The 13,583-nt window shown below is 38.3% G+C and overlaps 1 protein-coding gene across 5 annotated transcripts; it reads right to left on the reverse strand.

Moving 5' to 3' along the window:
• Positions 1 to 589: 589 nt before the first annotated feature.
• Positions 590 to 8,692, reverse strand: LOC131355663 (tRNA selenocysteine 1-associated protein 1-like). 5 transcript variants are annotated; one of them, XM_058394178.1, is made up of 7 exons: positions 8,351 to 8,687; positions 7,990 to 8,087; positions 7,743 to 7,842; positions 6,034 to 6,086; positions 5,491 to 5,710; positions 5,321 to 5,357; positions 590 to 5,247 (listed from the first exon to the last, which is right to left on the reverse strand). In XM_058394178.1, exons 1-7 carry the CDS (start codon positions 8,441 to 8,443, stop codon positions 5,084 to 5,086), a joined length of 765 nt encoding a protein of 254 aa, XP_058250161.1. In that variant the 5' UTR covers positions 8,444 to 8,687; the 3' UTR covers positions 590 to 5,083. The 5 variants fall into 5 exon arrangements, with proteins under 5 accessions (XP_058250161.1, XP_058250091.1, XP_058250234.1 ...); XM_058394108.1 differs by having other exon boundaries at positions 594 to 5,247; positions 5,321 to 5,360; positions 8,351 to 8,683; XM_058394251.1 differs by having other exon boundaries at positions 602 to 5,247; positions 5,321 to 5,360; positions 5,491 to 5,674; positions 8,351 to 8,677.
• Between the last annotated feature and the right edge of the window lie 4,891 nt (positions 8,693 to 13,583).

Raw genomic sequence — 13,583 nt, forward strand, 5'->3', positions numbered from 1 at the left:
CTCAAGGGCCCAACAGTGGCAACTTGGCGGTGCTGGGGCTTGAACCCCTGATCTTCCAGTCAACGACCCAGAGCCTTAACCACTTGAGCCACCACTGCCCCACACACAGTTACTTCATGTGCAATTGTGATTATCAGTGTTAGTTTGTATATTTATTGTTATTCTTATATGAATCTACTTACAATAGCATATTTTTACTATAGTATAACTGCAAATATAGCAATAATCAGGTTCCTAAAACTGTATGCTCAAATTTACACACACTCAGGCCAGACTTCAGAATAACAAATTGAAAAACTATTAATGGAATATGTGTATATCCATATAATGATCAGATTGCACTGTAATTTTTGAAGGCCAATATATGTACAGATTGGTGTGTGCACAACCTTTGTAAATAAGGCCTCTGAATGACATTTTTTAACACAGATTTAAATAGGTGAATAATCACCTCCTTAAACTTAAATACATTAAACTACAGTATTTAAATATGCTACAGTTTAAAGCAATTCATTTAAGTAACCAATTATAAATTTATTTATTATTCTTGGTAACATTCAAACAAGATGCTGAAATAGACGAACTGAGTAATAAAAGGCCAGAAATCTTTCACTTAAGTCTAAAGGCATGAATACATTGATGAATGTGGATTAATTCACACAGCTTAATTACTAAAATTACATGTCCAAAACCACTCAAATATCTGTTAAGCAGTAAGTAAAAATTGGCAAAATAGATTCTAAATACTTCTGTTGTCCGACTGAATTGTATTTCACAAAGCAGGATGTCAGCAGAGTAGCTGCCAGTACCTTAGCTCCAGGTTATTTGCTGTGGGAGTAATTTTCAAGCCTAAAATATCTAGAATGTATTTGAAAGTATTTTTGGTTTGTGTTTGTATGAAAAGATAAAAATGAGACATCAAACGAGTAGTATCAGACACCTGGCCATCTAGGACAAAGGTGAAAGGTGTCTGGTCCATTGGTGGCAGCCTCGACCACAGGTCCCAGGCCCAGGGCTCCGCTGTGCTGTGTTCCAAATCACCTCTGGGTCACCAAAACAATGTGGAAAAATATTTTATCTAATGTTAATATTTTATATAATGCTAATCCTCGAACACTTTGCTATTTCTGACTCCAACTCCACGTTGACTTGACTAGCTCAGCTGAACAAGACTCGAACCGAAGTAGATGAATCATGCAGACTGGATGAATGCAGATACAAAGTTTATTGCAAACAGCACTGTTTACAAGAATTGACCTGCCCTAATGAACATCCCTAATCATGCCAATACATAGTTCTCTGTTTTTCTTTTTAGAATTTTAGGTCTTTTTCCGGACACCATTATCTTTTACTTTTTAACACTTCCAATTTCCATTATAATCAAATTTTAAGGTCAACCATATAAAAAAAATGGGTGCCTTTAGCCTTATCAGTGGGGTTTTTCCAGCTTACTTTTGTCAAACAGCTCATTTGAGCATGGAAGACAACATGGGTAAGTCTCAGGGCCAACTCTCTTCCTTCTGTTAATTAATTCTAAATTTATGGCTATTTTTTATTAAACTGTCATATCTACAGCTATTTCATGTATCTCTTCTCCTAGCTTTAACCCAATCCTCCCCTGATGTCTTTCAATGCAACACAATTTTTCTCAAGGCCAAATTCCAGCCTTCTCGAGGTACCAACACTTCTACGACTGGACAAGACGGCCTCGACCACATCTCCAACTCTGGCCGTGCCAAAGTTAATTCTGCAGTCCAAATTCCATCCACTTCTGAAAAGGCCTGCCAGACTGAGGCTGCTAAAACGGTCACTAACTCTACACAGGCCGTTCAGTCCTTATACAGGGTTAAGAAACGTACCCAAACCTCTTGTCCCTCTTGCCGTGTTAAACCTTACATTGTTAAACCATTAAACAGAGGTGGTCAATAAACAGAGGTGGTGTCTGATACTACTCATGTTCTTCTCATTTTTATCTTTTCGTACAAACACAAACCAAAAATACATTCTAGACTTAAAAATGACTCCCACAGTATCTAACAAACTATTATTTGGAATAGATATTGGGAATGTGGGACATTTCCTTTTTATATCTGTCACAAATGTGGATGAATTTGAGACATTTACAGTACTTCCAAGCTCACCATGAACACATGTCTGAGGAATGTGTGAGTCATCACATATACACACTGCTTTTTCAAATACCCCTTGCATGCCTAAGGTAACTGACTAGCTAGAGCCAATTAAGATTAACTACTAGAGAAATGTGTAATTGTGCTGTTAGCACTTTTATCCAAATTCCATGTTGTGTGTGGTGCTGCAAAAGGAGAGTCAGTACATACCAAGACATTTTCAATATTATACATCATTTGGTTTTGGTAGTCAAAAGAAAGTATCTGGTGTATATATACATGCAGTATGTATATTATATATATTATATATACACTATATTGCCAAAAGTATTCGCTCACCCATCCAAATAATCAGAATCAGGTGTTCCAATCACTTCCATGGCCACAGGTGTATAAAATCAAGCACCTAGGCATGCAGGCTGTTTTTACAAACATTTGTGAAAGAATGGGTCGCTCTCAGGAGCTCAGTGAATTCCAGCGTGGAACTGTGATAGGATGCCACCTGTGCAACAAATCCATTCGTGAAATTTCCTCGCTCCTAAATATTCCACAGTCAACTGTCAGCTGTATTATAAGAACGTGGAAGTGTTTGGGAATGACAGCAACTCAGCCACGAAGTGGTAGGCCACGTAAACTGACGGAGCGGGGTCAGAGGATGCTGAGGCGCATAGTGCGAAGAGGTCGCCAACTTTCTGCAGAGTCAATCGCTACAGACCTCCAAACTTCATGTGGCCTTCAGATTAGCTCAAGAACAGTGCGCAGAGAGCTTCATGGAATGGGTTTCCACGGCCAAGCAGCTGCATCCAAGCCATACATCACCAAGTGCAATGCAAAGCGTCAGATGCAGTGGTGTAAAGCACGCCGCCACTGGACTCTAGAGCAGTGGAGACGCGTTCTCTGGAGTGACGAATCGCGCTTCTCCATCTGGCAATCTGATGGACGAGTCTGGGTTTGGCGGTTGCCAGGAGAACAGTACTTGTCTGACTGCATTGTGCCAAGTGTAAAGTTTGGTGGAGGGGGGATTATGGTGTGGGGTTGTTTTTCAGGAGCTGGGCTTGGCCCCTTAGTTCCAGTGAAAGGAACTCTGAATGCTTCAGCATACCAAGACATTTCGGACGATTCCATGCTCCCAACTTTGTGGGAACAGTTTGGAGCTGGCCCCTTCCTCTTCCAACATGACTGTGCACCAGTGCACAAAGCAATGTCCATAAAGACATGGATGACAGAGTCTGGTGTGGAGGAACTTGACTGGCCTGCACAGAGTCCTGACCTCAACCCGATAGAACACCTTTGGGATGAATTAGAGCGGAGACTGAGAGCCAGGCCTTCTCGTCCAACATCAGTGTGTGACCTCACAAATGCGCTTCTGGAAGAATGGTCAGAAATTCCCATAAACACACTCCTAAACCTTGTGGACAGCCTTCCCAGAAGAGTTGAAGCTGTTATAGCTGCAAAGGGTGGACCGACGTCATATTGAACCCTATGGATTAGGAATGGGATGTCACTTAAGTTCATATGCGAGTCAAGGCAGGTGAGCGAATACTTTTGGCAATATAGTGTGTGTGTATATATATATATATATATATATACACACACACATACACACACATTTTATATTCTTTACAAATGATCAGTGACAATAGTGTGTTTTTAAGCTTTTAGCATGACTTCCAGGAAGAGAAAATGTAAAAAGATGTTTTTCTTTTTCTCACAGTAATAAAGAACAATTGTCCAGTCGAAGTCAGTTATCATAAAACGTATGCAGAACCTGCATGGACTGGTTCACTTATAAGAAAATTATCCAATCACATATTAGCATAATAATTATAATTTCATAATATCCCAGAGCTGGACAACAGAGATATGCTGGTTTGAAGCCATTTAAATATATACATTATAAAATATATAATATACATTATAAACCCCAATTTGAAATTTGTTCTTTTTTAACAAGTCAGCAGCATATCTGTCTGACCTTCACTTCAAACTCACCCACTTTTGCTTATATAAAATCTCAATAGCAAACCTTTATCATACACTTGCCCATCTAAAAAAATATATGTACAGACATAGGTTTCAAAACAAGTCTTAGAATATAAGAGTAGATTATGGTGTTTGATTTCTGCTAGAATATCAGCATGATCTAAGCATCAAAGGAAGAAAAACTTGCTAGCTATCTAAAATCACCGACAGACACCAAACCAATGTCTTCAGTTAATCAGCTGCTCACCATAATGATAAATGATCACGTTGCAAGTTAAATCAACTGTGGGGAATAAACAAGTGATTATTTACTGCAGAGGAAAATGGACAAAAAAATGGAAAATGGAGAAGAAAACAGACAGAGCAGTCTTCATCACAATGATGAAAATCTATTACTTACAAAAAAAAAAAAAACATTCTTTTGAGATATTTTCAATAGGAACACCAATAGAACAGAACAGTTCTTACTGTTTACAATAATGGGAATAATGACAGTGCAAAAGACAGTTGGGGTGAACACCAGCAACAATGCACTAACATGACAATAATGCACTCACCACCATACCAATATATGGAGGTTCATTATTATTATTATTATTATTATTATTATTAACCCCAACCAAACCCTGCACCTCACATGAACTGACTGTGCCAGGAGATTGATTCATAGCAAAGAAAAGAACTTCAAGATGTTAAAATAATTTAGTGTGACCTGGTCATACAGCTTGTCCATTAAAAAAAAAATAAAACAACCTGAAAGAGAATGAAACAGAACAGCTTCTGTGGATTGCATCCTTTCAAGAACTGCACAAAAGTCCAAGATATATCCTTATGTTTCAGATATACTGTTTAAACTCACTCCCATATCTGAGGAGACTGCATAAAACAGCTTCATTCTCACACCTCAGGGTCTTCTGAAGGGACCACATTAGGCTTCTGTCACACCAGAGGACACAGTCTCTCTATTCATTCTACGAGTATTCAGGAGGGTATTCAGGAGAGTCAGAAGGGTATACAGGAGAGTCAGGAAATTCAAAAGCAGGCCAATGGCAGTCTATAAGGGCATCATAGAGCTCCTCGCTGTCCTTCATGAACTGTCTGTTGGCTTCTACCACATCCAAGCCTAAACTGGGATCTGAAGGAAAGAAAGAATATCATCAGTATTTAAAGAGATGAGTAATTTGGCACAACTGATGAAGAGCACTTACCTTCAAGCCCATCATCCACACTTGTGTCTTCATAAGCCTGCTGGAAAATATCATTACGTATTAATATATTAGCTTATGCAAACAGCTGGTAACTTTCAAGTATTTATAGAGTAAATTAAAATGTATTTACATTAATTCATCCAGGAAGAGGTGATCCTGGAGGATCCTACCTGATAGCAGTTATATGAACTCTGGCCCGTACTTTGATCATATCCCCAGCTTGAGTAGTAGTTAGGACATTGCTGATAGTACTGACTGTGGTAAGATGTATAGGACTGAGAGGAGTTGAAATCACTGTACTGGCTGTTGTCACATGTATATGGCTGAGAGCCATCATAATACCCACTCTCGTTTCTGCAACAATAACATCGACACCACACGTCTGCAAGTCTGCACAGTATGCAAATGCAATAACACTAGTCTCAGCCTCAGATATTTTGCCACAGGCTAAAAGACTTTGGCTCATGTGTAGTTAAGAAAAGTAGCAAAGTCTCTAGCAAATAATCTCTAGACATCTGGCTTACAAGATGACAGTGACCGTAACCCTTCTGATTCTCTTAGTAAGATGCTCCAGATGGTGTAAATCTTAACTACAAAAGTGCTATTGTGTAAAAAAAATTTGTTTCGAGGACATCATGTAACATCATGTTTTTCGAGATACTATTTACTGTGTGCAGAGCAAGTAAATAAAAGGAAAGGAAATCAATGTCTACCTGTTATCTCCTTGTTTCCCAGTAGTTGCTGTTTTTAGCTTGAATCTTCTGGGCTGAGGAAGAAAACAAGCAATTTAAAGCATACACAGATGAATTTTCAAGACAAAATCATGAGTGCCCAGTATAAGATGACCAACGAGAAAAGTGTTTTATGCATTTAACTTCAAAAGAGCCACAGGTAACAGAAATAAGGGGTAGTTGTTGATCGTATTTGCAAAACCCTAAAGATGTTTTACATATCCATAATAATGACATACTGTGTGCATAGTATCAGTTTGACTGAAGGGATATTTATGTTCATTGAAAAAGATAAGGATTTAAGGAATCTTTTTGTTTTATCATAACCGACAACCTTAAGAATTGTGCATCAGCATACATTACAGCATTAGACAAATGAGTTCAAATCCAAGAAGTGTTGAACTGAAAACTGAGTTAGAAGTCTTGTCAGACTCCCACTGTTTAACCCTTAGGCAAAGCTTCAGGGCTGGTGTGCAGTACTAGCGCTCAGTTTCCTTCTTAGAAAGTATATGCAAAATATTCCCAATAGGGGTCATTCAATGATATAAAAAATATATATATAAACAGGAAAAAAGTTAGCTGCATTTGTACAGCTGATTGGAATAAAAGAATAATGTTTTTAAATAATCAAAAAATCAAGAAAAGAAAAATAAAGACAGAACACTACTGATGCTGTTAAAAATAAAGGACCCTTTGGGAAAATCAAAAGGTGTGTGCCAACATGACTGTAGAAGACGCACCAGCCATGTAGTCACTCAATTATCATAAGCAAACAATTTTCTTGCTACAAGGTAAGACATTTTATTCTCTTACACACAACATTTTTGTCCAAATGTTTGCTCATGATTACAGTTCCACTTGCTTGCTAGCAAATATTGACGAAAGGCTTAGCACCTAATAACCTCAGGCATATTTTGACAAACATAATTCAAGTCATCAAGCTGTCTGAACTGAATATCTAGAAATGTGGAATGAGTACCTTAAATTAGGTTTGATTAAACTGTAATTTGCCCATAAACATAAATCACTCAAGTCTTAAACATTTTCAAGCTGTACATACGGTCTGCATCCAGAGGAAGGAGCACATATAAGGTACGTGATGAACAACTGAAGAACAATTAGGCTAATTATTATTGACATTTTAGAACACCTATGCTATTTAATTAGCTGTTACAAAGCAAATATTACACATAAAGTATGTGGACTCCTGATCAACCATTTGTGTGCCTTCACTAAACTGTTGCCTGAAATTTCCAGCACAAAATTGTCCAGAATAGCTTTGTGTGCTGCGGCATTAAGATATCTCCACACTAGAACTAAGGTACCAAGTACAAACCCTTGGTCAGGTCATAGTTCAAGAATGATGTTGCCCCTGCGCACAAAGCTATATCCAGAAAACATGGATTGCCCGGGATGGTATGAAGAGCTCCGACCTCAACCCCACTGAACACCTTTGGGCCCCCTAGCTCAATCCTCACTAATGCTCCCATAGCTTAAAAAGCACAAATCCTCAAGATCTATCAGAAAGCCTTCTCAAAAGAGTGAATGCTGTTACAGCACCAAAGTGGGATAATACCATATTAATGCCTAAGGTTCTGATATGATAAATGGCTTGGCTGTGACAAGATGTTCACATACTTTCAGCATAACAGTGCTTTATCTAGAGATATAGAGGAGGGTAGGTGAACTACCGGCATGGATCTAGGTAGAAGTTTCCCGTTTACTTTTCGGAGACATCTCTCTGCAGAAGCTTCATCTGCCAGCTCCACAAAGCAATAACCAACAGAAGACCTACAATTCAAACACCAACGCACATAATGAAATTTTGTGTATTCATCCAATGAAATATGGTCCACATTTAAAAGAGAAAAACACATGAAAAGAGGACAATTAGTTTTATACTTGAGTCAGGACAGTGTGTGTAATTTGTAAACGTACCTGTTCGTTTTGTTTCGAACAATTTTCACACTGACCACAAGCTCTCCCATGGTGGCAAATGCACGGGTGACAAATTTTTCATCCATGTAAGGATCAACCTTTTAAAATAAGTAAAGAGAAGACAAGACCATACAGTAAAGCCTTGGATATTACAGCAGGGAAATGAGTAACATCTAGTTATCTGTACTACAACTTCTCTTTAGAAAACTGCAATAGTAATGCATAATGCTGATGTCAATTTCATCTTTCACTTCAGGATCAAATTATTCACAAACAAGTTCTCAGATGTATATTTCTAAAATGTTGTTATTGTTATAGTCAGTTGTTAAGCCATACTCAATCTCATTCAGAAGACACTTACGTTTCCCATCCACAAGCAGCTCATGACTCCCAAGCGTGTGGTTTGTGTTGATGAAGAATTCACGTTTTTACTACACTTCTTCTTCTGTACCATTTCACCACGGAATAGTTACATACTGCCGCCTAATGGACAAAACGACAGCAACTCGAAACATGCGACTCCTACTTGTCCATTTCAGGCTCTATAACCATCACTTACATTCCTCTATCTGCAAGCTCAGAAGGTTTTTAATGCGCTGTTAACACTACATGGATTGCTTGAGCGATTCATTAATACGTGATAAGTGCGTGGTCTATTCAGACGCGTGCGCATCGAGATGATGCTGAAACGGCGCTAGGGTTGCCAGGTGCATGGATTTCTCTTTTGAATTAGGCTTACAAGTACAACCCGGAGTCGAGAGGGACACTTTATTTGTTTATATCAAAATATTTAATACTATGACACATTTTTGGGCCTTGTTGTAAGAATGAAAAGTTCTGTTATGTCCAGAAAATTCTACCCTGCATTTGGAGAAGTGTACAAGTTTCCAGAAAAACAGACACCTCGAGACCAAACCACGTGTCATCTGCCAAAGCCCCAGATTTTTTTCATAAATGTCTTGTCTCTCAGGAAACTACATTTGACTTTATAGTTATAACTTATATAACTATATATAACCTATAACTATATAGTTATACACTGTTATTGGTGAAGTAGGGGGTATTGGGGTTAGTTTTAACAGTTGTTTTCTATGACGGATAGCATTTTTCATGTAACTTGATACTTTTTAATATTTTTGGCAAATAGCCTGAATCGTTGTATTGGTTTGAAAAAATCCATATATTACAACAATTGAAATTGATTTATTTGCAAATTAGGCTGAATCACCGATCAATCCGAGTGAATGCTGTATGCTGATGCACCTTCATGTGCTTAGTGCTTACAGAGCCAGAACTGTATCCATAAGTCTTCTAACTTTTAAGGCATTGAGTAAAAAATGTCTCCTCTTGCTCTGACACCACTGACTCGTCTGTATTGTTTGAGTGGTGTACAATAAAGTATACTCAAAGTTTACAATTGTCTCCACACTGTCAACTATCTTTGAAATCTGATATGCTAGCTTACCACCATATCACTGTCAGTCATGCTAAGGTTGGTTTTGAAATTTTCATTTGCATAAAAAATAATGCACAATTCAAAATGTTCCCCATATTACATTCATACGTCAAAATTAAACTTTTTTACAGGAGAGCTGTTATTATTTCACCGTCACTGTTCTTTTCTGGCAGACAGATGATCTTAGTGAGTATGTGATGATGTGGTAGCTCAGTGGTTAAGGTGTTAGACTACTGTTCTGAAGGCAGTGAGTTCAAATTCCAGGCACTTAATCTCAAATGCTCCATTATATAAAAAATGTGATGAACTGTAAGTCACACTGGATGATGCTGTAAATAATCAGTGAGTAATGCCACTGTTGCTAATTGAAGCAAGTGATAGAGTTACAATTGAGCATGGTTACAACTGACCCCTCTCTCCTCTTCACTGCAGTTAATTCAGAGTGCTTTTTTAGAGCTTATGCATTTCACGTGGTGTGATCGGTTTCCTTTGGCTATCAGGATGCATTCCTGCCATTACTACTATTCTATATATAATACTTTCTTACATATGCTTAAATAATGAAAATGTACTCTATGTATGTTTTTCAATTAGACAGTGATCAATAATTCTGATTAAATTATTTGTTGCAGCAGATAGATCTACTTATATGCCTGCTGTTACAATGAGAAACCTTTTGATTAATAAACACCGGTGTCTTATCGTTTTCTTCATTACACACCTCAAAAAAAAGGTAAACAAACTGAATCATAATATTAAGATGCTGTAGAAGCAGAACTAATTGTGGAGTCCTATAGTCTGCAGGCCTCAAGGACAGTGTACTTATGCAGCCTAAACCTCACACTACAACATATTTCACTGTTTCTGATCGGTTTAGCCCAAACAATGGCAGGCAGTAGGAGTTACTGACACTCTTAGTCATAGCGGTAGCAGCACTAAGCAAGTCTCTGTATCAGCATCCCTCTTTCTCCAGGCTCAATGTGGAGTAAATTCACAGACTAAAAGTGGTTAATTGTTGCTGTCTACACGCCTGATTTGAGCTGCTTCACGCCTGTCGGGCCCCATTGCATCAACTAGACCATAGCAGAAGTCACTCTGTGTCATAAACAGGCAGCACACACATGCCTACATACATACACCCTAGAAACACATACTGACATACTAATACACAGTAATCCCTATAAATTGTTTTATTCAGTACTGAATTGATGAATAAATGTATGTATCATAATGTCTGTTACAAAATTATGAATAGAATAGAAATCATTTCTGAGTATGATCGCTGTTTTTGCAGCAGGGGTCACTCTTGCTTTCTTTTTGCACAGTCATTGAGGATGTTTTATGACCCTAAAAGGCCTGTCGTGAAAAGTAGAGGTCATCATCAGAAATTATTTAGAAATGTACTGCGAAATGAACACTTAAAGCCATGGCATGCAGAAAAAGGTGGCTTCCGTTTGTCCAGAGGCATTTCTGTGATAAATATGCTAAGTGCATACCTGCTCAGCTGTGAAACATGGTGGCATGGGCATGATTGGCTGCAAATAAAAATCTCTATTGTCTGTATTGTGTGTTGTGGTATGCTCATGCAGTAGGATGAAATTTTAAATATATTAATTCTTCTAGTGGCACTGAATGCATTACAGCTGAGTGAATATTGCTCTCAGAAGACAATGACCAGAAGCAACCTGCTTAAGCAACTGTGTACTCTTTTCCATGGTAATTTGTCTAATTCCTTATAGTCGGTTACATTCAAATCATCATTTTATTTCAGGGGTGCAGAGCCAAGACAAACCCACTCCATCACTTTACTGAAACAGATCAAGGGTCTTTTTGAAGATTTTTTTTTAATAACTGCCATTCATGCTTATCCACTAGAAGTCTATTTAGCCATCATGCTGAAGCTGTTAGCCTGATCTAACTGTTGTGACAGCACTTTGGATCTCAGTGTGATCTCACATGTGTTGTTCTCATGGAAGCAATGCAATGTGCAAGGCCCCACAGTCCTGCCATCATCAGATTCTTGTCACGGCCAAGAAAGTGTGCGTGTGTGTGTGTCTGTCTGTGTCTGTGTCTACCAAGCTTTATCTGTAAAGGGGGAATGCAATTTTTATTTTGATGTATAGACTGTTATGGCATGGTCTAGAAAGAGGTTTTTTGACCCATGTATTAATATTTTTAGGCAAGTGGGATTTAAGTAGACGCCGGAGCTGCAGTTTTTAATGAGTGAGGGGGCGGAGAAAGAACAGAGATGGAGGCTGAAGATGGGGGGGCATGGTTTTGATCTGGGGTCCTTCTGGAGAGGCATACCACACACACACACACACACACACACACACACACACACAGAACATTACTTGTATAACCATGCTTGTGAAGATGTTGACCTAAATGTTAGCATAAATTATCTAATCTAAAGCCAGCTTAATGTGATCACAAACATAAACAATAGAGCTATGAACTATAATAACCCTAAACCCATCAACCCTTGCTAGATTAGGTGGTTGTCTAGTCACAAAGCAATAGCATATGATTTACATCATTTAATACACATCAAACCATTAGGTGCACCCGTGTGCCCTGTAGATGCCCCTGTAGACAGCAGAAATGAGAGCACTCCTTTCAGTTAAAGGTTAAAGGTGACCAGCCACTAGGGGGACAAGTGGACCCAAACCTTTCTAGCATACCAGACCGTTCACTTTAGAGGGCATGCCCGAATATGCTAAAGGATGACACATATGACATATGACATGACACACTTTTTCCCCATGTGTATGTAGACCGGTCCCCGTGATTTTTGTGACACTGAATTTTCAAATATACAACCCTAATATCACATTTAATATATCTTATATAACAATCTTCTCTTTGTAGTACTCTGTGACAGTTCCTGCTCCCAGATGATCATGTCTTGTACTGACATTCTCAGAACAGTTGCTCTAATGCACGCGCATCATGGGATAAGTTTGCCAACAGCCAGCAAGTATACAAATAAGAAGTAAAAAATGTATATTGTCAATAGACTATACTTAAAATTAGACTTGAAAATAAATCCAAGATAATATATATCCCTTAGAGTAATATGGCAACATTGTATTTCTCTGGTCATCAACCTAAGGTGTGTGTGTGTGTGTGTGTGTGTACGTGTGTAAAACAACACTGTGTGTGATGGAGTATGTGAGGTCCAGTCTATCACTGTTATTAATAACACTAGACCCGGCAGCCTCACTCCAATAAATAAACCCAGCATGCCCTCCAACAGCCGTCATATTCCTGCCCTATAGTGCTCCATCTATCAGCTAGCCAGTTCACCCTGTGCTTAAAAAATGCTGCTGAAATATAGAGCTAGTGAGATACACAGAAAAAGACAAAGAGACCAAGAGACAAAAAAACAAGACGAGGAAGACAGGGACAGAGACAGAAATGAGAAAGTCCTACCAGTTTAGATCCAGAAGGATCCAGATGCAGGCCTCATGGTTGCCTCCCCCTTTCATGACATTTCTTTTTTCTTTTCTTTTTTTGTTTTATAGCAAAGCTGCCATGTGGCAACTCTTCACAGACTGCCTGTAAATTTCTTCATTTGGTAAAGCTATTTAAATACTGTACATGTTTAATAATGCTTCAAAAAACACTTTTGGAGGAGGGTAGGAAGGTAACCACAGAGCACTGGAACTGAATTCACTTGTAGACCAGCATGCAACTGCAATAGCACAGAGCAACCTCATAAAAAAATCCTGATCAGAGCACTGGTAAGAAATATTTGTGCATGGAACTGTATTATTCAAAGTTTAGTCCAACACCAAAATGTTGAAAGTTTCTGTTGACTACAGCTGATTTTATATTATTTTTTTTAATTATTCCTGACAATTCACTGGAAAGCTGGAAAAAAAACTGCATACAGTTAGAGCAAAATGAAGAAGAAATATAAATGTAACTTATACAAAAATACACAAAAATAGAGATGACAAAATAGCCTATGCTTTACGTTTGTTCAATCGTTCATCTTTAGTAACCATTTTATCCTTTATAAGATCCAAAGCCTATCCTAGAAACACTGGACATGAGATGGTAATGTACCCTGTATAGGATGCCAGTCTGTTGCACACACACATGCACACACATGCACACACGCATTCACACC

This window comes from Hemibagrus wyckioides, linkage group LG01 (assembly GCF_019097595.1).
Source record: "Hemibagrus wyckioides isolate EC202008001 linkage group LG01, SWU_Hwy_1.0, whole genome shotgun sequence".
Lineage (NCBI taxonomy): Eukaryota > Metazoa > Chordata > Actinopteri > Siluriformes > Bagridae > Hemibagrus > Hemibagrus wyckioides.